Source organism: Empidonax traillii, unplaced genomic scaffold (genome assembly GCF_003031625.1).
Source record: "Empidonax traillii isolate 1590-97213 ecotype Southwest subspecies unplaced genomic scaffold, ASM303162v1 scaffold1156:size184309, whole genome shotgun sequence".
NCBI classification, from domain to species: domain Eukaryota; kingdom Metazoa; phylum Chordata; class Aves; order Passeriformes; family Tyrannidae; genus Empidonax; species Empidonax traillii.
Genome location: NW_020956349.1, coordinates 109,789 through 136,729, shown reverse-complemented (window position 1 = coordinate 136,729; position 26,941 = coordinate 109,789). Strand labels below are relative to the sequence as shown.

Genomic DNA, 26,941 nt, shown 5'->3' with positions numbered 1-26,941 from the left:
CTGCAGTCTCATGTCCTCCCCCTAGCCCTGAAACAATGGAAAACGGGCAAAACAAGATCTAGGAAGCTTTTTTGTCCAAATAAGGATTGATGCTGCTGCTGAGCTCTTCACTCCACTCCACTAGACCAGGTGCTCAAAGCCCCATCCAACCTGGCTTTGAACACTTCCATGGATGGGGCACACACAACTTCTCTGGAAAACCTGCTCCAGTGCCTTACCATCCCCTCAGTAAAGAATTTCTTCCTAACATCTAATCTAAACTTGCCCCCTTTCAGTTTAAAGTCAGTACCCCTTTTCTTATCACTCCATGTCCTTGTAAAAAGCCTCTCTCCAGCTGTCCTGTAGTTTCTTTCAGGTACTGGAAGGGGCTCTAAGGTCTCAGCAGAGCCCTCTTTTCTCCAGTCTGAAAAACCCCAACTCTCTCATCCTGTCTTCATATGAGAGGTGCTCCAGCTCTCTGATCATTTTGGTGGCCCTCCTCTGGACTTGTTCTAACAGATCTATGTCTTCCCTTCCTAGGGACTCCAGAGCTAGATGCAGTACTCCAGGTAGTGTCTTACAAGAGTGAAGCAGAGGGGCAGAATCCCCTCCCTCAACCTGCTGGTTCCGCTGCTTTTGATGCACCCCAGGACACGATTGGCTTTCTGGGCTGCAACACATTGCCAGGTCATGTTGAGCTTCTTGCCAACCAACACCCTCAAGTCCTTCTCAGCAGGGCTGCTCTCAGTTAATTCTCCATGTAGCCTGTATCTATGCTTAGGATTGTTCTTCAGGTGTTCTACATGATTATTACCCTACAGGACTAGGTTTGAAGTAAACTCAGAAAATTTCTTAGCCCCCACCTTTCTTCTTATCACAGGATCTGAAAGCTAACATCCTAGACTCTAGACCTGGGAGGACTGCTCCTCCCTAGCATTTACCCAGAGCAAGGTGTGGCTGTTTTGAGAAGGATTTTAACTCTCTCTTAACTGAAAGCAATTGTCACCACATAAGAGAATTCCCAATTCCTATGTAATCACAGTTTCTCCGTTTCAATTGTGTTAAGGATTTCAGTGTGGACAGAGGGAAGGAAGGACACTTATTAGGCCCAGAACAGACACAACTACTGATGATCTCTTTCAAGAGAGAGAAGGGAGAAAACACAGCAGGGACAGAAGACTGAGATGGATCTCTCATGTCAGTCAGGAGGAAACAACTACTGTTGGGCACACACAGAAGGAAGGGGAAGATCTCAGCTCCTAGCTGCCTTTCTTCTTAACGTGGAAATACAAATTCTCCATGACAGTGTCTCAAGACAGATCCTTGATCTCGTCTTCCCTCCTGCCCCTTACACCTCTCACCTCCAGACAGTTCCTACTCCCTGCAGAGCTGAGAGTACTGAGAGTAAGTATTGGAGCATACATTTATAAATCCTGCAAGATGCCTAACTCTATCCTAGCCTTTCTTCTGTCTCTGGAAAAGGGACAAATATGCAGTGGGAAGATAATTGGATTTCATTAAATACAGACTTGAGATTGTATCATCTGCTGTCCAGAAGCCATCACACACAAGCAAAAAGAGATGTGCTACAAAGGAAAGAATACCCCTAGGTCCACTCAGGAAGAATATCTGTGAGACAGATGACCTGGGGGAGTTCTAAGGGTGAGTAAGAGAATAGATTTTGTGTGTCAAGTGGTCAGTCACTTTGGCGTGATTCTTTAAGGTCCCTGCAAACCCCGCGAGGATCTCCACGAGTCAAAAGTACGGGATTGTGGAGTACCTGTGAGGAACAGGACAAAAGACACAGGACAGCCAGTGAGGTGGATCACCTGTTAAGAACAAAGGCAGCCTAAGTGACGAAGACACACAATTCCTAGGGACTTGGTTGTTCTTCTAAATAAAGTAGACCCACGGGTTTTCCAGTCTTTCTTTCAAATTTACAGTCTAGCTGTCTTCTGCACAATAACCAAAACCCAAGTGTACTGCAAACTCTGCAGCTAGTAAAGAATTGCTGGACTCTTGCTTCTTCACATGTTTTTTGACAAACTGAGCAAGGAGAGGCATGCTGACATTTGGCATTGCTGAAGAGACAAAAATAATTATATTCATTATACCTGTTAGTCATCAACAAGGTTTTAAACTGAGAGAGGGTGGATGTAGATTGGCTATAATGAAGAAATTTTTTATAATGACAGTAGTAAGACACTAGAATAGGTTGCACAGAGAACCTGTGAATGCCCCACCAGTGAAAGTGTTCAAAGGCAGGTTGGCTGGGGCTTTGAGTAACCTGGTTTAATAGAAGGTATCACTGCAAGGTATCATTTGGACTGGGTGATCATTGAAATCCCTTCCACCCAAAACATTCTGTGACTTGTGCGCTGCGTGGCACAAATACAAATTTAACATACATTAAAATTGCAAGGATGCTTCAAAGCTCTACGGCACATTCTTATAAAGAAAAGCAGTGTCTACATGGCAAGACCAAGTGGGCTCTGCAGCTGGTCTAAGCACTCAAGTGGGAGCCTGGGCTGATGTTTGGGCAGTAATGTGCTCAGTAGCCTTCACTGCTGGAGAATCAGGAACTTGTTTTTAGCCAGTGAGTGCTCCCATACATACAGCATCCAGGGTAACTGTGAGGCTGGTCCACTTCTGAATGGGCTCAAACTTCTGTTTCCCTGGACATGACAACTCCCAGAACTGAACATTCTTTGCCCTATACCTGTGAAAGTATAAGCACCCGGAAGTCACCCCTAGGTGACCCTAGGTAAGCTAAAGCAGTAAGCCATGAGATGTAAAGATCAAGTAATGTGCAAAAAAGGTGGTGAGATGAAGCAATAAATTCACATGCACACAAAAGAGAACACAACACTTCAACTTGGGCAACCCCCTTCCTTACCGAAGTGCTTGAAACTATGGCAAAAGAAGGCACCTAGTGCAGATCATAGAATCACACAATATCTCAAGTTGGAAGGGATCTATAAGGATCATCAAGTCAAAATCCCTGCTTCTCACAGGACTGCCTAAAACTAAACCATATGAGTAAGAGCGTTGCCCAGATGCTTCTCATACTCTGACAGGCTTGGTTCCTGACCAAGCTCTCTCGCTGTGAAGAACATTTTCCCAACATCCAGTCTGAACTTCCCCTGAAACAGCCAGAGAAGAGAGATGGAGAAGGTGCAGGCAGTCAAGCACGAAAGCTTGCACAGGAAAGACAAAATTAGGAAAAAATACTTAAAAAAAAACCCTTTCCAAGGTTACATAATAAAAGCAAAAAACCTAAAATCTAAATATGTCTTAGGGAAATAGAGCCAAAGAAGTAGATTAGGCTGCAAATTAATGAGAACTCTAAAATTAGATTAAGAAAGAAATTACAAACTGTATTTATTTTTTTTTTTACAATTACAGTCCCAAGAGTTATTAGGAAAGAGATTGAAAATTGATAAAACCTTTAAAAAATGTATTTTTTTTTTAGTAAAAGTACAGGAGAATCAATCAGGCAATTGCCATCTGTAATTACTGGTATTGCTGTTATTTTCACATGGCACTTCACAGCAATAGATTACAAACATTAAAATTTCTGAGCCTAGTAAAATGTTGCTGTGCTTTAAGGAAAAGAAAGCCAAACATGAATTGCCCATCCTTTCTGGTGGTATTAACATACACACATTTGTCTAGTAATCTTGATTGATTTTAAGGCAAGGAAAGAACAAAATGAAAGCAGCTGATGAAACTTGACTAGGTATTTTAAAATAACTTTGCATTTGGAAAGGTAAATAACATCTTAATTAAAATTAATTTTATTAACTTCCTATGAAATGAAATTAGGCTGATGAGCTATGATCAGTAGACACAGATATACTGAATCAGAAGAGATGTCTATACAAAAAAATTGCTGTTTAGTCTTTTTGAAAATCTCCATCTGTGATCAACAAAGGACAGTGCATATGTCACATAAATGAAATCACATAAAAATAGAAGGTAATGTACAGAAGCAAAGGAAATCATAACCATATTAGGAAATAATTTTCTAAAAATTAAACCCTGCCTATCTGCAAGTCCTATGGCTCATAGTTTTAGAAAAATGTTGACATCTGTTGGTGAACAAGGAGCAGGGCAGCTCAGAAATCCCTGAGATACAGAGAGCACTTTTCCTGTTCGGTGCTGGAGGGTTGAGTCCCATATGCATGCCTGCTGTACAACAGCTCAGATCACTCCCCTTTAAATATTGTTTGGTTTTAAAGCAGGGAATTAGTGTATCACCACTGCTTTCATTTGAAAAGGAACAGAAAAGAGGTCCTTGCATGTGGGTCATGCCAATCTACTACAGTCTGCAGTGATGTGGTAAAGGATAAGGAAAACTAACAACTTTATCCTTTCTAAACTAAAGGATAGGAATTGATCTGCTTTACACTGTCAGGGCGCAAGGGAAAGCAGGGATACTGGGACAGCTCAGAAAAGCTGAGAATGAAAAACAGGCAGGCTATAATTCAGGTGGGACGCAGCAGGTGACATTCTTAATTGCCTGTCACAGACAGTTCACACAAAATTACGGTTAGACTGATGAAGGTTTGTGCCCTACTGTGGACTTCAAGGGTAGCATTGCATCTTGCAACAAAAAAGTGCAATTCTATATACCGAGCATAACTTCCTCCCTAGCACTGTTATATTTTATAATGCAACAAGCAGAAGTAACTACAAGCTATCCCTGATCTCTTAAATTCTTTTCCAACTCAGCAGAAGTGTGACACATTGTGAGTTTCTTTTGGATTCTGAGACTAACCAAACAATACCTCAGAAGAAACATATGCCAACTTTAAAAGCTGACAATTTTACTTAGCTCTTCATTATTGCAGCTAGCTAGCTAGATATTTACAATTGACCAAAGTTTTAAAGCCTTATTTCAAATAACATGGGTGCACAAATTATCACTCTCATTCGTGTCCTGTGAGCTCTCCTTTTGGTATTAGTTTCCCCGGGAACGCCTTCACCCCACTCAAGCCACACTGGGTTGAATCTTGTCTTCCCTTGCAGTTGGCATCAGGGGTGTCCCTGCTGATGGCTGGGCTGTCAGTCCATCTGCAAGCTGGTGGCGAGTCCAAGTCGATACAGTGTGTGGCTTCTGTCTTCATTCCTTTCTTACACCCTGTGCTCTGCCCTTCCAAGCCAGTCAAGCGTGAACCCAGTGCTCACGATGAGCTTGGGTTCAGTTCCTGTTCCAATCACAAATTAATAGCCAGGGCCATTCCTTTTTTGGTTATTCTGTTTGCTGTTATCTCGTAATGCCATCTTTGAGCTTGTGCAGACATGCATTCCTCATTCCTTTTCCCAGTTCCAGTGCAGTGCCAGCATGACCAACACAGCTGGGCAAGTGAACTTGAGGCCACAGCCTGTCCTGGTGGGGTTTTGATCAACCTACACAGTGCAGCGGCTCAAGCCATGGCATACCTGGGGAATTGACCTTTTGACAGCAACCCCAAGTTCCTCCCTTCTTGATGGGACCCACCTTGAGTCCTGCCCTTGCCTGTGTAGGACCTGCCAATAAAGTTCCAGCTGAGCTGTGCTGCCCTATGCCATCTTATATGTTTTATGTCCAAACCTTGTTATCTCTAGCTAGTCTTTGAATAAGCCTATTCATAATTTTAGCACGTCGCTGACCAGCTTTAGATGGGCTTTGTGTCCTGGGAGGCTGTTCCAGACTGTTGCTGCAATTAGATATTTTTCAGGACATTTTACTGCCCGGGCTATTCTTTGCTGTTTGGAGTAATCATTTCACTTGTCTTCCACTCTGCCTGAAAGCTATTGTCAGATTTTTCATTTTCACTTCACCTAAGCATATCCATCAAGCTCTGAAATCTTTTCTTTGTATTCTCCCCATCTTGCTTAGCGACTGTCTTTAGTTTCAAAATTGTCTCTACAATGTATGTTCTGAGGACAGGCCTGACACGAGGCTCCTTTACAATGCCTTAAAGGAGTCTCTGCTTCTAACCTGCCTTCCCTCCATCCATACCCTAATAAAAGCATTATGACACTGATATCACCTAAAATGCTCAGTCTTTTTGCTACTATCTCTGTCCCCTGATCCATAAAGCTCTGCCCATACAGCCCTTAAGAAAGGCCTTAAACAGTATCTACGTAGTCTTAGAAAGTTACTAAGGGACATAGCTTGTAGTACTGGCTTTAAATTACTTACCTAGGAGGTTGCACTGCTGTGCTGAAAACGTGGAGTTGGCTGAAAATAGGATACATATAACATCTGCAAATGATCTCCACTAAGAGATATCCTTTCCTTTCTACAATTTATCACTTTCCTAAACTTGATTTGAGCATGTTTGACTGCTGTAGATAATTTGGCATCATTTCGACATGCTGCAATTATTAAATGCTGGATTACGATGTATACATCATATGGCTGAAAAAGGACCAGTCCCAAACAGAAATTTCATTGCCAAACATGAGGCAGGGGTTCTGCAAAAATTTATATTAAATCAACTATAGTTGATTTATTATTAGAAAATTTAGATTAAAAGAAAGAGGTCAGACTTGATGAATGGGGATTGTAGAGAACTTGTGTGTTAGCACTGACTGGAGAATGTAAATTCAGTGCCATACAGACTCATTAGATGAAGAAGTATCTCCTGTATTTTTGCTCTGCCTCCCCTAACAAGACCTGCTAGACCTGCTGGACCAGAACCAGCTTAGATGCTTCTCTCTGTGTTCCTCAGTTTATCGGGGTCTAGAGTCTACGTACAGAACCTCCCACAGATCTAATCTGCAATCAAATAACTCATCCATGTTAAACTGCAAACTGAAAGCAGCTAGAAGCTTCTAGACCAAATGCACAGAGAAACCACAATTCTTTCCTTCTCCACCTTCCCCCTGCTTACTCAGTTTGAAAGTGCACCAAAGTGTGTTTGCTAGTGGTTGAAAAGCAACCTGTAGATTTTGCAGTTTACACCCACTTGCTGAAGTAACTACAGGTTCTTTATTTAGGCTCTATTGCTACTACTTTCCTTTGGCATCAGCAGAGCCCACCTAAGGCTGCTGGAGTTTTTGTGCACCATGCAGATACAGCTTTATACCAGCACAGAACAAATCTAGGTTGCACGCAGGATCAGGACTCACAGAGCAAGCTCACACACTGCCAAACTTTCTGCATCCTTTCCAGGGATCCCTTCTGACTTTATGAGGTCTGCATTGTATGGGCCCGTGCTGCGAGGGGAAAAGCAACTCCAGAGCACTGAACACCTGCCTGCGAACCCCCTTCCTTTCAACCTCAGTACTCCAGAGGTTTTGTTCATGAAAGCTCAAACATCACGCTGAAGATGCAAAGGCAGAACGCGCACAAGAAGCAAGCAGCTGTCCATCCCTCCGCCGCTCAGCGAGCGTGTGCGGTACGGACGCGGTTGCGCAGCCCCGGTGCATTTTTTGGAGCCGGCGGCGCGGAGGAGCGTCTGCAGCAGGTTGGCAGGCGGGGCTGCTGTGCCACTGCACCCGCCCAGAGCCAGCATCCAGCGGGAAAGCGAAGGGAGAGAGTGGAAAGTTCAAGAAGAGCCGGGAAAGGTGTCACCCTACGCGGGGGGGGAGGGGGGGGGGGGGGGGGGGGGGGGGGGGGGGGGGGGGGGGGGGGGGGGGGGGGGGGGGGGGGGGGGGGGGGGGGAGGAAGGGGGCAAAGCTACACAGGGCGGCCGGTATTAATGGCTTGCAGTGGAAGGTTGAATCCCTGTAACACTCTTGCTGTAGTTATTTATGCCCAAGAGGATGGACAAGGTTCTAGTCTGATTTTAGATCACTGGATGTTGCAAATGATTTGGCCAAAAGCACCGTACATCGTTTTCACTTATGCATCCCCAAATATTCCACCGGCAGGTTGAGGAATAAAACGGTGCTGACTTTATCCGGATGCATACAGATGGGCAAAACACAGAGCTTACACTCTGTGCTTTAAGCACGTCTTCACCTTCCCTAGTCCCGGGTAACAAATCGTTTTCCAGCGCATGGCTCTTAACGTGATCCCCAGCCCTGCAAGCCAAGGGATGCCTGAGCTCGCTGCCGGCGCGGTGCTTCCGTGCCCACTTGTACAACCTTTCCTACACTTTCCACGACCGCGTTGTGGGCGAAAAGAACACTTACACGGGGCTGCTCATACCGAAGGGGGACGAGGAGGGCTGCTGCTACTGAGAGGGCAGCAAGGTTACTTTCACTCTAAGTGCAGCTTACAGGAAAACCCATCCAAGGCAGGGCAAGGCGCAGCAGCTCCTCCTTGCTGCCGGGCCAGGCGCCCCTGCAACACCTGCGAGCGGTGGGCGCTCCTGCTCCGCAAGCCCAGCGCTGTAAATGCCCGCCTTCCTCCTGCCATGAATAATCTATTCCTCTTCCTCCTCCTCTTCTTCTCCGTAGCCCCCGCCGCCCCAGTCGTGTAATGCGGCCAGGCGGCTGCCTTACCCCCGCCCCACCAGCCCTGGCCTCTCCGCCCCCGGGGGCGACGCACACTTTCACCCCGGCCCCTGGCACGGCCAGGCGCTTTGCGGCAGCCCGGCGGCTGCTCTAGAAACTTCTCGGTCCCTCCCTCTCCCCTCCCCTTCCTCCTCCTCCTCCTCCCCGCCGATCAGGGGCCGGCGCTGCGGCGAGAGCAGCAGGCAAAGGAGGCGTGCGGCGCCCGCCCCCGCCCGCGGTGCCCGGAGCCGAAGGTGCAGCGAGGCGCTCCCCCAGCCCCGTTCCCGGTGTCCCAGTCCAGCACCGACCCCGCGAGGCGGCCCTTCCCTGCGCAGCGGTGGCAGCGGCGGGCGGGATGACGGCGGAGGAGATGAAAGCGGACGGGGCTCCCCTGGAAGGGACAGACATCACCCCCAAGCAGGATGAGGGCGTCCTCAAGGTACGAGACGGCTGTCTCCCATCCTCACCCCCCGCGCTGTCTCGGGGGGGTCCCTGCGCCAGCGGGGAGCGGGAGGCGTTTCTCTTGGCCTGCGAGCGGGTGCTCCCCGGGCGCCCTGCCCCGTTATGTCCCCCACAGAGCAGGGGACGAGGCGGTCCCCGGGCAGCGCGGCCGGGCTGGCGCAGCGCGGGCGATTAAACCTCGGCGGCGGCGAGCGCGGGAGCGCGCCCGGCTGCGCAAGCGCTGCCCGCCCGCCCGCGGGGGCTCCCACGCGGGGGCTGCCGGCGGCTCTCCTCTCCTCTCCTCCCGGCTCCCACCTCCCTGGCCCGGGCGAGCTGGAGCCCAGGCTGCCCGCTGGGAAACCGCGCGGGGGGGGGGGGGGGGGGGGGGGGGGGGGGGGGGGGGCGGGGGGGGGGGGGGGGGGGGAGGGGGCAAGGGTGGTTGCGGTGCATGGGAGAGGCGCTTTCCCGCTCCGTTCGGGCTATTCCCCGGGTCTGCGGGATGGGAGGGCCGGGCCAGGCCAGGCTCTCACGCCGCGGCTCTGCCCGCACGGCAGGTTTCGGGGGTCCAGGTCCGCCCCCCCCCGCCAGCACGTGTTTGGGGCTGGGAATTAAAGATGGAGCCCCGGCCGGGCACGTGGGCGCGGTGCGGGTCCCCGCCGGTGCCCGGCCGTGCCGCCCTCCGCTCCGCTCTTCGGGCACGGCGCTCTCTGTCGGGGCCCGGCGGCCTCCCCAGGCCCGGGGGTGCGCGGTGCGGGCGGGCCCGGCGGCAGCAGCGGAGCGGGGCGGCCGCCCCTCGGTGCCGCTGGGCAGGCGGGCAGGTCTCCGGCGGTGCCGCGCATTCCGGCGGAGCGGCTGCTCCCCTTTGTAAACTGGGAAGCCAGGCGATAAGGGCAGCAGAATTTATACCGTGAGGGGGAGTAGCACGAACTTCCTCTGTCAGACGTCGCCTATTTCCATATCTCTAGAAACTTCCTCAGTCTCTGCTAAAACCTCTAACGATCCTTAGTAGCGTTATTCAACCGCAGTAAAATTTCGGTATTCAGAAGAACAGAGTTATGGTATTCAGAAGAAAAAAGTGGCGCCACAGGAAAAGCAAAATTCTGGTCTTAACCTTTAGAGCCCTCTGGCTTAAAATTTTAGGTTCGTCACAGAGTCACCGTCTCCCATTCAGGAGGGATAGCAAGGAATGGATTGTAGATGTTGTCTTCTATGCTCTTGCTTTCTCATCTTTCCTGCTAGCATGCTTTGGTGAGAATTTCTGTTTTTTGCATATAGCAAAATAATCAGGTCAGAGTTCTCGTCTGCACGGCTGCCCAGAAGGTGTCTGTGGGTCTCCCACAGCTCAGGCCCCTAGAGCATAGTGGAAGGCAGTAATCGTCTGCCTAATCCATGCAGTATCTACTTTAGATGATGAAGCAGCAGGTGTTTGGTGGTTTTGTTTATTTGGGTTTTTGTTTGTTTGTTTTTATTTTTTTTAAGGAGAGGAGTAAAAAATACTAGCAAAATAACTGAGGTGGTAAAAACCACAGAGAAAGTGAGATGGTGAATTGATAAGCAAAATACTGTAGAGGTCATGAAGTTCAGCCTTCATGGATTTTTCTTTGCTAGTAATTTCTGGAGTGCAGAATGCACCCAATAAAACCAAGGGTCTAGCTCTGAACAAACCTACACCAGTTTTGTACTGGTATCATTGCACTGATTCCAGGAGTGTGCTTATTTGTTCATTAGCTTTGTATCAGAATAGTATCCACAGGTTTTTACCTGATATTGCTGAATGTGCTTGCACTGTTTCTTAGTTTAGAAATAAACTAGTTGAAATCCACAATATGAACTGGAAAATCCTGTTTCTCCATCTGAAAGGGAAATGTAAACCTTACAAAAAATAGGGTTGCCATATTGAGTCTATGAAAAAAATGAAACTTGAGTCTCCTTAAAATGAAATAATTGCAAAAGAATAATACTGTATAAATAATGAAAACGAGATATTCACTACTATAGGATACCTTGGTATGACACTACAAGAATATGGTATTGGGAAAAGCTTAGTAAATTTCCGTTAAATGTAATTACTTTTTCAAAAGCCTTTCAGACTGGCTGCCTTAAAATAACTAGTTTGGATCCACTTTATATACATATATTTATATATATCTATATCTAAGCATTGTGTAGGTTAGGTTGATTACCACATTCAGAGGGTTTTTTTCATAGCTCCCTGTTTCTTTATCTCTCTGAGAGTGGTTGCTTGAACAGTTGCCTTCCTTGGGAGAGATACCAGTAGATTAGTTTTGTCATGCTAATAGCCGCTGTAGCACTGAGGCAGTGCAGGGGAAAAGGAGGGTGTGCTGTGTGAGGTCAGACATCCTTTTTTACACTAAGCCTTCTCTCCTTAGGAAGCAGCAGAGGTAGTATTTCGTTTTCTGAGTTTTCTTCATTTGTTGATTTTTTCTTTGTTTTATGAATCCAGTGAGGTGCTTTCAGCTTGGTGAAAGTCTGACAGAAACTGCTAACATTGCCTTGGCTTTGGATGGAGAGTGCTGGCATTTCAGTTGTATAGGTACAGGGATGGTGGGAGGCAAAGTAGGAGATGGACAGTGGTGGGTTGTAAGAAGTTGAAATTTGTGAAGGAGACCCCCAAGGGTCTGCTTCCTTCAATGAAAATGTGAATGGTGTAGAAACATGACACTTCTATAGCTTTTCTTTGAAGGAGGGATGCCAATCCATACTTTCGAGTAAGTGGCCTTGAATAAATGTTTATCTCGTATGAACAGGATGTTTTCCAGTTCTCCATGATCCAAGCAAATAGGGTCATTCATTTTTGCCTAGCCGAAGTGATGCACAGTTTTGGCTCAGAGCTAGATGGTTTCAATTGGTATTGGAGAAAATTTAAATCTGAACTTCAGGAATCCTGTTACGGGCAAGGCTTCACTTCCTTGCCTATGAGATATGTCAATATCATTCTCTATTTTTGTGTGAATTTCAAATGAACACTGGAGAGATTGCTTGGTCTTGCTTTTTGGATAGTGTAGATGTAGTTGGTACCAGTCTTGCTAGGCAGGCTGGGGAACCTCTTGAGAAGAAGATCAGATCCTTGCAGCTGTATGTGAGATGTGCTGACAATCCATGTCAGATTTGCACGAAGACAAAATTAGTGCAATATAATAATTTCTAAGTACTTTTCTGTAAGCTGATAAAACTAACCTGCTCTGTGGTGCGATTCTGTTAACCTTTGTTAAACTGCCTGGTTTAACTCAAGTAATCTCAGACTACATGTTAGTATAGACTTTGCATGGAAACAACCAGCTTGTCTTCTTGTTTAAATGCTTTGCTTAGAACACTGAACTCGGGTGTAATGATAAAAAGGTGGTGAGGCAAATACTTGAATCAAGCGAAAACCTGCTGCCTAATACTTTACCAGTTTGAGTTTCAAGAACATTTAAAATCTTACTGAGGAAAGGTAAGTGACATGGCTAACTATAGATGCAGAGATCTGCAAGCTGTTGCCAATTAAGTTCTTGTATCACAGCACAGCCATCTTGAGGTTCTGCATTTGCAGCACTGCTAATCTGCAGACAGAATAGTCAGTCCATTTCCAGATAACTGAAGTAAACCTCCAAATCCTTTATCTACTGAAGATGATAATGCATGCATCTAAGTAAATGGACTTAATGTCCAATAGGCAGACTTAGTTTCCATGATCCTAATGTTGTTTGCTTAATGTTTTTCTCAGGTTGTCAAGAGAGAAGGCAGCGGGACAGAGTCTCCAATGATAGGTGATAAAGTGACTGTCCATTACACAGGATGGCTTCTTGATGGCACAAAATTTGACTCCAGTCTGGACAGAAGAGACAAATTTTCATTTGACTTGGGGAAAGGTAATATCTTGTGTTTGGTATTGATTAGTTTCTCTATAAGTTGAGGTAGGATTTCCATGCATGTGTGCTTCCTTTGCCTTTTGAAGTTACTACTTAAACTTGTTTTCAGAGTTTGTTCTCTCAGAATTGCCCGGTCAGAGTGTCTTTGAGATTTTTCTGAGTAAGAAAACTGTGTAGCCCCTTGAGGCCTGATGAAGGGTTCACAGGCCTCAGACAAAGCACTCCTGGGGAGCAAATTTGCCCTGAAGTGTAGTGACAAAGGGTAGTTAAATAGCCACAATATGCATTTTGTTGGTTGTTTTTTTGTTGGTTTTTTTTGTTTGTTTGTTTGTTTGTTTGTTTGTTTGTTTTTGGTTTGGCAGACTCCAATTCAAGAGTATTCCGTTGTGACCGGATACTGGGACAGGGTGCACAGAACCAGCTGTCAGCTGCTGCATGATGAAATATACTCCCTTTTCCACAAAATTCCCAAGTTAACCCCAATATGAATCTTTGAGCATTGCATCTCTACATTATCAAAATCCTTCATTTTTTGAATGCAAAAATCCAAGCATCTTTTTTCCAGCAAATCTTATTCCTCAATGTTACGGTTTTCCCTGGCAGTTCCTTACCTGCTGCTTTTAAATAAGTGGGTAATATATCTTTTTTAAAAAAAGAGATTAATTCATTGTACTGAAATTTGAGATAATAAGTGTACCTATTAATACAAGATTAATAGGCTGCTTGATAGAGTTGAAAAGAGCAGCAAGTAGGAGAACTTGAAAAAAAGAGGATTTTGTTACAACTTCTGTTCCTTTCTGGCTTCAGAAGGAATACTATTTCTATTTTCCTCCCCGTTTTTGTTACAAATGTTTGTAACTTTGTTACCATTAGTGCTGCTCATTGCCAACTGATAAAGTACAGAGAGAAAAGCGTGTTGGTTTGGATTGTTTTCAAAACACGATCAGGCAATCTCTCACCCTGAGACCTTCCTTTCGGAAGAGTTTATTGTTACTTCCTCACACTTGAGGCTGTGCCAAGCACTTCAGCCAGTGTCTGTGTTCAAATGACCTGTATTCTCTCTAAGGAAGGAAGTGCAGTGTCCTTGCCCCTGGCAGAGGGGTTGGAACTGGATGGCCTTTCAGGTCTCTTCCAATCCAACCCGTTGTATAATTCTATGAAAAGAGTTACCACACCTGGAATGAAGAAATGTAGCAAAATTTGGGTCCCCAGGAAACTTCAGAATTTAATTAGGCTTAAAACTGATGTAGGCAGGTGAGAGTGAGCACAAGTCCTTCAGTGTTTCTGCTGGTTTAGCTTTTGTATACTAAAAGTGATGATGCTGAATTTCAGCTGATCATGCTTTTCATGTGTGCCTTGCAGTCATGTGACTGACATTTGATTTGTATAGGTGAGGTGATCAAAGCATGGGACATTGCTGTGGCGACCATGAAGATTGGCGAAATCTGTCGGATTACATGTAAACCAGAATATGCCTATGGCTCAGCTGGGAGCCCCCCAAAGATACCTCCCAATGCTACACTGATTTTTGAGGTAAGTGAGAGATGGTAATTAAAACTGTACACTTAAAAACCAAGCAAAAGTCATATTTCACAGCTGAAAATGTGTGGTGCAATATGCTTTCAAAACTAGATTTTGAAAGGATTGTTAGGTTTTCTAAAGAAAACAATATAGTCAATTTTGGGTAGTGTGGGCAAAGTTTTAGTCTGGCTGCTGCTGATCTGCAATGGCGCGGGTTCCTTTTTTTTTAGCATTTTTAAAATACTTGAATGGTTTCCAGTGTTCAGTTTTAACATTAGTTATGGAATGATTTGCAGTAGGAAAGAGCAGGCTGGGAGGGTGGACTGTCTCAGTGACAGATTCTGAAGTAGCTGAGAAAATGAAATGGAGCCAGTTATTTCTCTTAACCTCACCAGGAGAGGAGAGAATTTGTCTCCTACTGATCTTAAAGTCACTCCCCCAACCCCCTTCCCAAAAGGGTGTGGAAATAGCAGCTGTCTCTTGTGTGTTATTTCAATAGTGGGAATGGTTACTCAGAATGCTGAGACTTGTGTTTGATTTTTTCCGTGGAGGATGATACTAAAGCCATTTCTGAAGCATGCTCTGACAGTCTCAACAGTGTTTAGAGAGGATATATTTTTCCTACTGTTGAAACAGTTCGATTTTCCAACAATTTGAAATAAATTCTGCAGATTCTTTTTAAGTGGGATTTTTAAAATTACCTTGCTCTAAAATACTTAATCAATTGAATGGACTCCTATGTTGGGGGCATATGGAAAGTTTTAAAACTCTGATGATTGCTCGAAGATTGAATGTTTTATCTAATATCTAAGAAAGGTAAAAATAGCTCATGAAGTAGAGAGCGAAAGTCTATTTAGATTTTATTGGAAACAAGTAGCATCTGTTAAGAAGAGTAAATTATACATAGAATCATAGAATCATTTAGGCTGGAAAAGACCTTTAAGACCAGTTTAGTCCAGTTTAAATCTAATACTGCCAAGTCCATCACTAAACCATGTCCCCAAGTACCACATCTACACCTAAATACTGCCAAGAAAGGTGTCTTAACCACTTCCCTGGGCAGCCTGTTCTAATGCAAATATCCAATCTAAACCTCCTCTGATGCACCTTGAAGCCATTTCCTCTTGTCCCGGGACTTGTTACTTGGGAGAAGAGTCTGACCCCACCTCACTACAGCCTCCTTTCAGGTAGTTGTAGAGTGCAAGAAGGTACCCTCTGAGCCTCCTTTTCTCCAGGTCGAACACCCCAAGCTCCCTCAGCTGTTCCTCATAGAACTTACTCTCTAGACCCTTCAGCAGCTTCGTTTCCCTTCTCTGGACATGCTCCAGCACCTCAATGTCTTTCTTGCAGTGAGGGGCCCGAACTGGACAAGGAATTTGAGGTGTGGACAATCACTGCCCTGGTCCTGCTGGCCACACTATTTCTAATCACATAGCTGGATATTGTATTTGTATTACATTTGGATAGTGTATTGTGTTGGTTTTTTTTTTTTCCATGCACTAGTGAGTAATAGGATTAAAGATGTATTTTGTGCAGAAGGATTAAAAAAAATAGTGCTAGCATAGGTAGTGTCCACTAAGGGATGACGAGTTGCTCATTTTGAGTACATGAAAATTAATGCCATTATTTCTGTAGTTGGCTGTTGAAAAATAGTGTCTCATAAAGCTGTTGGTAAACAGCGTCTTCTCATGTATAAATCTTAAGTTACTCATGGCTTACTTACTGGATCAAAACTACATATTGGAGTGCTGTGTGCTTCACACATATGCTCGTAATACTAAGTGTAATCAGGACAGGATTCAAGAGGGAGAGAAAAAACACTGATCTGATGATTCAAATGCAAGCTCAAGACCTTGTACCTTGGCAGCACAATGGAGCGTTCTTAAAGGCTTAGCATTAGTACACAGAATGTGCATGGACAGTACAAAGCAGAGAAGCTTTCATTGACCTGCAATGAGATAATGCCCGGTGTTTTCATAAATAAAAGTATGAATCAAAGCAAGACAGAATTTGTTCCATCAGATAACTACTGAGTCTATCTGAAGTTGTCATCCAGGTTATTCACTTGCCACTGGGTTTTTCTTAATGATGCCAGTCTGATCTCTCCATCATTTTCCGGGTAATCAGTGTTTCATTCATGATCCTTGATATCCCCTAATGCCTTCCTAAGCAGTAATATTAAAGGAAAAAAGGGAGAACGAAAGAAAAGCACTGAAGCTGCCTATGATGGTATTGTGCTTCCCTAACAAAATAGCCTGGAGCTGACTGGCGGCAACAAATATATAGTACTGGGTGTGTCCTGACTGGGGGTGTGGCTTGGAACTTAGATCTAGAAAGTTTTCCTGAGTGCTAACAGGTAAAAGTAGTTTCTGACTAGTATGACTCTCAGACACTTAGTCTTTTAAGTTTCCACTGTTTTAGTTTTTGCTTCTGTGTTTCCTTTTTATTATTTGAAACAATGTCAGCATGGGTCCTTTGCACCTGCTTAACACCATACCAAAATTTTGTACAAGTTGCCGAAAAATGTACTCTCTAAAACATACATTAAAAGATTTCATATCTGTGTCATCACATCAGCATTTCTTTATGACCTGAAGTAATGGACATCCTATGATTTGTTTTTTTGATCTGGTGGTGTTTGGTTGTTTTGGTGTTTTTTTTTTTTATTTCCTCATGATTATTTTTGCAGAACAATATAAATAGGTAGATTATTCCATAGAATACTGTTGTTCGATTTTGGGAGAAAAATAAAGGGACACACATACCTGTATGACCATCGGTAGAGTGTTCAGGAATGACTTGACTTTTTCCAAACAGACTGAAGAGAAAGACCAGAATATTATTCATTACTAGGTGTCCATCAGAATAAAAAGTTAAAGTACTCTTTGTGTTGGTGGATATTCAATTCCTTTTACATTTCAGGTATCTTAAGTCCAGTGTCAGGAACCTTCACAGCATTGGCCCTGAACTTTTTTTTTTTTTTTGAATGAGATAGTCTAAACAATTCTGATCATAATGGCTTGCTCTTTTATGCTGTGTTTACTATTGTTTTACTCAAACATAGGATACAAAATAGCTTTTTAATTAATTTCATAGCAAACACAAATATCTTTTGTGACTACATTATTCTTCCATCTCATCATGGTGCTCCCACATGAAACTATGATTTACATTAGAGACTTGGGAGGACATGTGAAGATTCAAACTGGATAGCTATTTCCTACACGAGCTCTTAAAAATTCTAAGCAATTTATTGCAGCAGGGAGTTTAGATTAAAGGTGGGCTGGATCATGGTTTTGTTGTTTTAGCATTCTGGAAGGTAGGGTTTTTTTTTTCTGAAATGATCCCACTAATACACAGTGATACAACAAGAGACTAGAAGGGAAAATGTAACAAGTAAAAAGAGAACACTGGCTCTGTCCAGGCACGCAAGGGCACAGAAGTTTTGAAACTACTGTCCTGTGGCACAAGAGTAGGAGGATGAAGAAATGGGTATTGAATGGCTGAAGTTTGAAAATACATTCTTGAATTTGCTTTAATGTTTCAGGACAAGCATTTGGAATCAGTTAAAGCTTCATTCCAAACACTTTAAAGTTGATCTGAATTTGACCACTGATGAAATTAAGGGTATAATCATGAATTAAGGATAAGGATTACATCTTTGTTTTATTGTCCTGCTCCTTTTGTCCTTGCCTTACTTAAAAATCTCCTTGGCCCGTGGATGCAGTGACACTAGTTTGTGGTTCTACTTGGCTGTAGAGTAAGAAGGTGGGACAGCTGATGGGTGCGGTAGCACTGCAGAGTGGCAAGTGAGAGTAAATTCTTCCTGGCTTAATGTGTCCAAAAGGTATTTTTTCTCATATTAGAAAAAAAACAAACCTCAACCAAAACCAACTATCCATAGTTCTGCCTGCAAACATTGGCAAAAATAGTATTAAAGAAGCCGATAATTTTTTTTTTTTAAGTAAACTAAGCATTGTGGCTTGTGTAAGCTTTATTCAGAAGCCAAGTTCACAGTCCTTTCATTTAAAGGATCTAAGTTTTAGTATTGGGAGACCAAGATTGGTCAAGAAAAATAGCTGAAAAGGCCTGAATATAACCTGAAATTTGAAGTTCTTCAATAGATTTCTATTCAGGATCTACTGGTTTCCATCCAATATCATCTTCAGAGCCTTGGCTATCCCATATCTTACAGGACTAAGATAGTGACTTCCTGCATAGCTATAGTTTCGAAGGTCACTGTAGAACAAATTCTGTGAGCTACCAAATTGGTGTAATGAGAATAAATGCAAGGCATTTCTTCCCTCCACAGATAGAACTTTTTGAGTTCAAGGGGGAGGACCTCACTGATGAAGAAGATGGTGGCATCATCCGGAGAATCCGTAAAAAAGGGGAGGGCTACTCCAAGCCCAATGAGGATGCACTTGTAGAGAGTAAGTTTGTTGTGACACAAATCGTAAATGGGTTTACCATGTGAGATGACAGAACCTTTTTCACAATCTACAACTCCTTGCCCTGAGAGAGAGGAATATGTGGCTTTTCTTTCCTTTACCAAGTAACTTAACAACCTAGAGTAAGATTTCATTCTCTTATTTCTAGCAAGGTTTACATTTTCCAGCAGCAACTGTGTTCTTCCAGTGATACTGAATCTGTTAAGTGCTTATCTGATCATAAAAGGTTGATGAGTCTAATAAAGTATTTCCATTTGCTGAGGAAGAAGGGGGGAATCGTTCTGGGACCTGTTGTTGGAATGGAAAAAACAAACAGATGAACAAGTAAAAGGGAGTTATTAAATTTCACAGCAGAAGTTCTGTTTCCTGCCAGTAGCCACCATGCATAGGTAGCTGTTAAAAAAGACTGTTTAGAAGGAGGCTTTGGCACTTTGTATGTGCTACCTGCCTATATAGAACTCCCAGTGTACTCTGCTACCTCCCACCTATCATATATATATATATATATATATGTATGTATCTTCTAATTTTAATCTGTGTTCTGTTTTTTGTTACTAGTCCAGTTTGAAGGCCGATATGGAGATCGTGTTTTTGACAAGCGGGAATTGCGGTTTGAGATCGGGGAAGGTGAAAACTTTGATCTTCCTCATGGTCTGGAGAAAGCAATTCAAAAAATGGAGAAATCGGAGGAATCCGTGTTCTATCTCAAACCCAGGTACACTTTTCCTGCTCTTTTGACACTTGAAGGGCCTATACTAAGAATCTGGGAACAATTAAGTGTTTCATTATAATGCTTTTCAGCTTTTTTCAGTGCTATGGTAAAAACTGGTGTATGAGAGGTGTTGAGCTAAGATCTCTTTGCCACTTCATATTGAAGTAGAGGCCCTACGAAACAAGTTTTAGTTAAGTCTCTATAATGTTGATCTCTTTGAATATTTTAAAAAAATTTGTTGCTCTATAACTTAGATTTTTGTGGTCTCTCTTAGTGCTTACTATATAACAGTGCATATATGGTCCTAGATATAAGCAGAATTTTCTCATTACAGTGAGAACACATCTGAAACAAGAGGGGTTGCATGGATTGTTTTCATCAAGTGTTAATTTTAATTTCAGTATTTATTAAGTTTTTTAAACTTGAACTGAACCTAGTAAGAGCAAAAAGCAAAGCAATCTGATTTTGAGGGTTTTCCTGCTAATATGCAGCTTCTTACTGGAGTTGCTTCACAGAATCTTTCTGTAGGCATTTCCTGTTTATCAGCTCATTAGCAGTATGTTAAGTGTACATAAGCTGTTCACTTAATCTTCGTATTTAATGTCTTTGCTTTTAAGAATAGTACTAAAATACCAGTGCACTGAAGGAAACACTGAGTTTCAGACCATGAATATAAAGCAAAATGTATGTACCTTGAAAGCTGGTTGTTTTGTTTTGTTTGGTTTTGGTTTTGTGGGTTTTTGGTTTTGGTGGGTTTTTTGTTTCTTTCTTTCTTTCTTGGAGGGATAACTTGCTTTTTCTTCAGCTAAGCTAAAAAACCCCAATAATAGGAACTGGTAAGAGATAAATGAAATCAATACTAGGTTTCTCTTGATTTCTTCTACCTTATGCTGCTAATTTTAGAATTGTACCTAGAATTCTTCAAGTCTTTATGTCTTGTAATAATGATGTATGGGCATCCCAGGTTTTCCTGGGGGTTTTGTCTCCATCTTCCTGTGTAGAAAATACAGCTGAATGGACAGTTCTGAACTCTCTTCTTTGTTTCTCCCTCCCCTCCCCACTCACGTCTTACAGCTATGGTTTCGGAAGCACTGGGAATGAGAAATTTCAGATCCCTCCAGATGCAGAGCTGCAGTATGAAGTGAAACTCAAAAGCTTTGAAAAGGTAGGAGCAAGAGATGAAACCCCAAAGAGATCCTGGCAGTGGGGGAAGAAGTGCGAGTGCAGCTTAAACAGGGACAGTGGAATCCTTGAATTGTGGTCTGAAATAAGGAGGCCACTGTTGCCAGAGATGATGACACATTGGAGCTCTTGGCTGAAATGGCCCTTATTCTTAGTGGATCCCTGTCTGTTGCTGTCTCTAGTGCTCTAGGCTGGTTTCCAGTAGCAGTGCAAAGCTCTGCAAAGCCAAACCTATCTCTACCTCTCTATCTCACTATGGGAAGCAACATAGCCACTTGATTTCCCTAGAGGTTGTATTGTTGTACCAAAGTTGACTTGAACTTTTCCTTTTTGGGTAGGCCAAGGAGTCTTGGGAAATGAACACAGATGAGAAGCTGGAACAAAGCTCCATTGTGAAGGAGAGAGGCACTCAGTACTTCAAGGTAAGTTACAGTCCCCAAGTGATAATAGCATTTCTTAGTCTGTCATGAGCTGGTAATGATGATTACAGCTTTTGTCGTTTCTGAGTGGTGTTCATGGTATTCTGTGAGATTTTACAGGGAGAACTAGAGGGAAAGTTGTCTGAAAAAAAGAAACTCAGTTGGATTACCCAAAGAACTAACTCTGCGGGGAGTTCTCTGTTAAAGCTGTTTGCTGTACCTACATGGGGCATATGTGAAATAGTGGCAAGGTTACAGTATTTAGGATTCTGCTGTGGGATAGTGCTGTGAATGAACAACATTCATTTGGGTAGAGATTTGTGAAGAAGCTGTTTCAAGTAACTTAACCAGCTAAAGAGTTTCCCATTATCTTTGTAAGACGTTATGAAAATGTCCCATCTTCCTTTTTCTTTGTATCAAAAGTTGAATAAAAGGTGGGAGTTCAGAGTGAAGTATATACCTCCAGCTTTAGTGGGGAACTAATAGGTATATCTAAAGATTTTCTGATCCTATGCAGGAATGGCTTTCAGAAGTAGTATGTTTTTGATGATAGAAGTTATTTTCTGATCAATTTTTTTTTTTCAGATCTATTGCTCAAGATAAGCAGAAGGGGCAAGAGGGATATAAAAGTTACTGTAATGAGCTGAGTGATAATTGAACTGCCTTGTTTACAGGAGGGAAAATACAAACGAGCAGCGTTACAGTATAAGAAGATTGTGTCGTGGCTGGAGCATGAATCAGGACTCTCCGATGAGGAGGAATCAAAAGCCAAAAGCTTGAGGCTGGCTGCGCACCTTAATCTAGCTATGTGCCATCTCAAGCTAAAGGAGTACTCACAGGCTTTGGAAAACTGCAACAAGGTAGTAGGGGTTTATTTATTCTTAAACTGCACAAGCAGTCTGACAGTTTATCTTCTGCTTTAGAAATGTAACAAACAACAGGCTATGTGGTTTCTCTTGCCTTTCTTATCAGTTGGCATTTGGGTAGTACTGAATACACTAAAAATACCTAACAGATTTTCATAATTACTGTCCACATCTTTTTCTAATTTGCCACTACATGGAGAATATTCAAGTGTTTAGAAATTATAAGCACTCGGAGAAGGCAGTCATGTTGGCATACATCTTTCAAAGAGCTGGATTAGAGCCAGGACTAAATCTTAGACATGCTGGTTCTCTGTCAGACAGCCTACTATATTCATTCCTCTTTGTACTAACTTCTACTGTATTCTACTCCCCTTATTAGTAAGCCCTGAGAAGATTCATGAGTCTGTATCAGAGGATACAGTTCCAAGCAATCTCTGGTGTTCTGACTGCATGTAGTTTTTATAAAAGTCACTACTGTATCTGTTTTGGTTTTGTTTTTCTAATGCAGGCACTCGAATTGGATAGCAACAATGAAAAAGGCCTCTTCCGGCGTGGAGAAGCGCATTTGGCTGTCAATGACTTTGAGCTGGCCCGAGGAGATTTCCAGAAAGTCATACAACTTTATCCAAGTAACAAAGCTGCCAAAGTGCAGCTGGTAACTTGTCAGCAGAAAATACGGGAGCAGCATGAGAAGGAGAAAAAGATGTACGCCAACATGTTCCAAAGGCTTGCAGACAAAGACTTAAAGGTAAGTAACATTACTCCAGAAGACTACAAAACATGGTGTCATGTGTTAGACAAGGAACAGAGGTTTAGGTATTCAGCTTACTTCTTAGAACAGATAATTATAGCAGGAGAATATTCAAGTAGACTCCTTTGGGGAGCAGAAGTTGAACTCAGAATAGCCACCAGTCAAAATTATGAGACCATCTTGTTTGAAGAAGAAGCTAGCAGTACCAAGCACTGCACAGAATGCTTTTACTTATTTCAACTGACTTTGCAACAGACCAGTGTTAATCAGAAAGAAACTGAAGTGATGAGATACAAACATGGTAATGTTCCAGTTAAAAAAGCACCTTTTTTCCTTGGACCAGTTGTTCTAAAGAACAGGCTGTCTCTTGGTGCCTGGGTGGCCCATCTAGTGAGACCTCATGTCTGCCATACAGATGGTGCTGAGCAGCATCTTGCCTCTCATGGAGACATTAAGATGTGGCTGATGGTCTCCATTTCAAATACCACAGATTGATTATCCTACGAATGGATGGTTTTCCTAATAAGCTTTCACTAGAACTTCAGTAAATACTTATTCAATTAATAACAGCAGTATGTGGATACAGGTTATAACAAGGTTGTATCAGCTAGTAAGGAACGTTCCAAGTTACTAGTGAAAATCGTATATCCTAAGACAATGTTGTTTCTTTTCCTTAGATCTGATGGTGCAGAAGGACTAGGTAGAACTGTAACTTCTAAGATAAATCTGGGATTTTCCTCTTACTCAAATTGCCTCAGTAACATTGGGGAGTGCAGAAGCTTGCATCTTGTGAGGTTATTTTTTCAGATCTTTGTGTCCACCTTTCTGGAATACGCATGGAGAATATAAACAAATTGTTAGATGTGGTTAACTGTGTCATCAAGTCTTTCCAGAGGCCTAGTGTCCTCAGATGAGTGTATCCTGACAGTTCAGTCATCTCAGATTGTCAGCTGACAATTTCCTACATGAAACACTTCACAACCATCTCTTCTTTTTTACTCTTTGGCTAAGGCAGCCTGGTGTCAACAGTCCTTGGTTACTGGAGCTTGGAAGAAACTATTTTGTATTTCTAGACATAGTGGCATAAAGCTACACAATATCTTAGTTTTGGTAGGCTTTAATGAAAAAATCTCAGGAAGGTAAAGATACAGCAACTAACCAGAATTATTTCATTCTTAGGCATCTTCACTTTTGAAATGGCAGGATATAATTGCCAGCTGTCAGGCTGTGTTGTGAAGGTTCCTTTCAGCTAGCACAGCTGCTAGGAATCTTGCTTCCTCCTCTAGGTGTGGGACACAGCAAGATCTGCTGTTGAGAGAGAACGAGTGGGTTGCTGAAGCAAGCATAATATTCTTGACAAAAGGCAGTCTCACAATCTTTGCACTGCCGACTGTTTGGGATACTGGAAAGACATGGCACTTAGTTCCAGTTTTCCTGTCTGCTTGGGATGAATCAGCTTAAAGCCATAAAATCCTTTAGGTTGGAATTCTACTGAATGTAAATGAAAGATCTCAAACAACAAACCAACACTGCCAAGTCCACCACTAACCCCACATCCCCAAGAGTCACATCTACACCTAAATACCTCCAGGGATGGTGACTCAAGCATTGCCCTGGGCTTTCAGTGAAGGAGTTTTTTCTGATATCCAATCTGAGCCTTTCCTGGCACAATTTGGGGCACATTTCATCTTGTCCTGTCACTTGTTGCCTGGAAGAAGAGGCTGACCCACACCTTGCTACACCCTCCTTTCAGGTAGTTGTAGAGAGCCTCCTTTTCTCCAGGCTAAACACCTGTGGTTCCTTCAGCTGCTCCTCATCAGACTTGTGTTCCAGACCCTTCCCCAGCTCTGTTGCCCTTCTCTGGACTTGCTGCAGCACCTGAATGTCTTTCTTGAAGTGAGGATCCCAAAACTGGACGCAGTACTTGAGGTGTGGCCTCAGCAGTGCCCAGTACAGGTGGACAATCACTGCTCAGGTCCTGCTGGCCACACTGTTTCTGATACAAAGCAGGATGCCATTGGCCTGGTGAATTCTTCTCAACAAGTTAGATGGTCTTGGGAATGTGAATTGTTTTTTTCTGTCTCCAAGCCATCTGGCCTACCTTAAATGGATATGGTTTTATATGAAATGGGATTGATGGAACTGTAAACTGTAAAGGACACTTACTCTCTAGGTCAGTCTTAAGGTCGTTTTCTTACATGAAAAACTTTGTTTTCCTATTAATGCTTTTATAATTTTGCTTTGCTCTAGTTCCAACAGTTTCTCCATTAGTGGTGGTAGTAGAAGATCAAAGTTCTGGGGAAGACTGTTTACCAAATGTCTTTCGCTTGCTAAGAAGGTAGCTTGGACCATAGTTCTGAAATTCCTGACACTGTGTGTCTTACAGTCTGTTGAATTCACCAGCCACTCTTGCATCAGTAGTTCATTTCATGAATTCAAATAGTTCACATAGGTAAAGTGTGGATTTTTAAAGGGCAGGTCATTTATTACTTTATCTTAAGCCCAGGATTGCTAGCTATCAGGTTTTCTGTGGAGAGAAGACTTGGCTCTTGTGTGCTTTATAGAATGCTTCTAAGGGTGAAAGGCTGACCTTTGATGCCTGGCTGTTCTTTTAACTGTGGTTGCAGCCATGTTGATGTAACATTAAAGGATTCTACCCCTTTTTCCCCTCCTGTTCACCTCTCCCAGCATTGCATGCCTAAGACTTTGCTTGTTTTTGTCTGCCAACATCATAATAAAAGAGATGGTTCAAGGTACTAGGCTGGCAGGTGGAATAGCAATTTCATTGCACTAGTTTTTGAGATGAAAATTTTTACTTCCCTTTACTGTGTTTGAAAATTACTGCAAGGTCAGGATGTACTGGTTATGTCCTATTGAAAAAACTAACCTTGGACCCCTGCCACGTGGCTCTCTGCCTTCTACACCTTTTTGTGTGGACTGGAAGATGCAGCAAGGGAAAGGGCTTTAGAGCAGCCACCTCGTCAGATCATATTTTCTTCCAGATGAGCTTTTACAGACGACATCCAAATCACTGTTGAGTTGAAGTCACTCTTCATGGAACAAGTTGTCCAGCGAAGATACTTCTTTACATGCTGAGCCCAAGTGTGCCTCCTATGGATTGGCGGGGGTGAGGGGTAGGCTATGGGAATGGCTAAAAGTGAATCACATTGAAACTGAAGCAGGACAAAAGCAGTTCTGTGCAGAAGCTTTGTAAACGAATTTTGGTTAAAAGACTTCTCTAAGAAAGTGTTGTATGGCAAGCATGTGCAGGCATTATGAATCATAACCATCTAATATCAATATTATATCTCAGCCTCTTCTAAACTGCATCTGGTTTCTTAGATGCATGAAAAATGAAAAGAAATTTTTGATTTCTCTTGGCTGAAGATCCTACTATATTAATTCAGTCTTGCAGGGGAGACTAGGCTTCTTAGTGATAAGAATCAATGTTTGTGCTAGCAGTTTTGTAATTATACTAATATATTTTCTTTGTCTCTCCCATTTAGTCAGCTGCTACTCTTCAGACCAGCCACACTGAAGATGCAGAAATGAAAGATGAGCAGAATGGAGTTGAAGATAAATCAGAAGTTGAAGCAGAAGCATAAAAACAAACCTTATTCCATTAGTTTTGTAAATGAAAGAATTTCCAGTGAATTAGACCTTTATTTTTCTACCTGTTTGGATAGTGGCTTCAAGGGAGCAGAGGCTGAAGCCACCATGCCACAGTCAGTTACAGCTTTATGTGGCTGTTCAAGAAGCTGTGGCAGCATAAATCCGGTTTAATCCTAATGACTTTATTTATTCATTCAGCCTCTGTTACTGTTTGGGTTCTGTCTGGATTTACTCTGCTTGGTTTATTTGCATTTTCATAGAATCATAGAATGGCTTGAGTTGGAAGGGACCTCAAAGATCATCTAGTTCCAACCCACCTGCCATGGGGCAGGGACACCTTCCACTAGACCAGGTTGCTCAGAGCTCTATCCAACCTGGCCTTGAACATTTCCAGGGATGCGTCATCCACAGCTTCTCTGGGCAACCTGTTCCAGTGCCTCACTGCCCTCACAGTAAAGAATTTCTTCCTAATATCTACTCTAAACCTACCCTCTTTAAGTTTGAAGCCATTGTCCCTTGTGTTTCCACTACTTGCCCTTGTAAATAGTCTCTCCATGTTTCTTGTAGGCTCCCTTCAGGTACTGGAAGGCCACAATTTGGTCACCCTGAAGCCTTCTCTTTTCCAAGCTTAACAATCCCAATTCTCTCAGCCTTTTCTCATAAGTAGAGGTGCTCCATCCCTCTAATTGGTGGCCTCCTCTG

At 43.1% G+C, this 26,941-nt stretch overlaps 1 protein-coding gene across 1 annotated transcript; it reads left to right on the top strand.

Annotated features, from left to right (window-relative positions):
- Positions 1-8,598: 8,598 nt before the first annotated feature.
- On the top strand, positions 8,599-26,284 carry FKBP4 (FKBP prolyl isomerase 4). The gene is made up of 10 exons (XM_027905448.1): positions 8,599-8,851; positions 12,581-12,725; positions 14,116-14,258; positions 18,559-18,679; positions 19,256-19,412; positions 20,484-20,574; positions 20,930-21,013; positions 21,685-21,870; positions 22,385-22,624; positions 26,134-26,284. Exons 1-10 carry the CDS (start codon positions 8,768-8,770, stop codon positions 26,230-26,232), a joined length of 1,350 nt encoding a protein of 449 aa, XP_027761249.1. The 5' UTR covers positions 8,599-8,767; the 3' UTR covers positions 26,233-26,284.
- The last annotated feature ends 657 nt before the right edge of the window (positions 26,285-26,941 follow it).

What these genes read in the sequence shown, in the direction of transcription:
- FKBP4 (XM_027905448.1), top strand. Translation starts at nt 8,768, where the DNA reads ATGACGGCGGAGGAGATGAAAGCGGACGGGGCTCCCCTGGAAGGGACA. An exon ending in AACTCAAAAGCTTTGAAAAG is followed by an intron (nt 20,575 to 20,929) that starts GTAGGAGCAAGA and finishes CTTTTTGGGTAG; the next exon opens with GCCAAGGAGTCTTGGGAAAT. An exon ending in CTTTGGAAAACTGCAACAAG is followed by an intron (nt 21,871 to 22,384) that starts GTAGTAGGGGTT and finishes TTTCTAATGCAG; the next exon opens with GCACTCGAATTGGATAGCAA.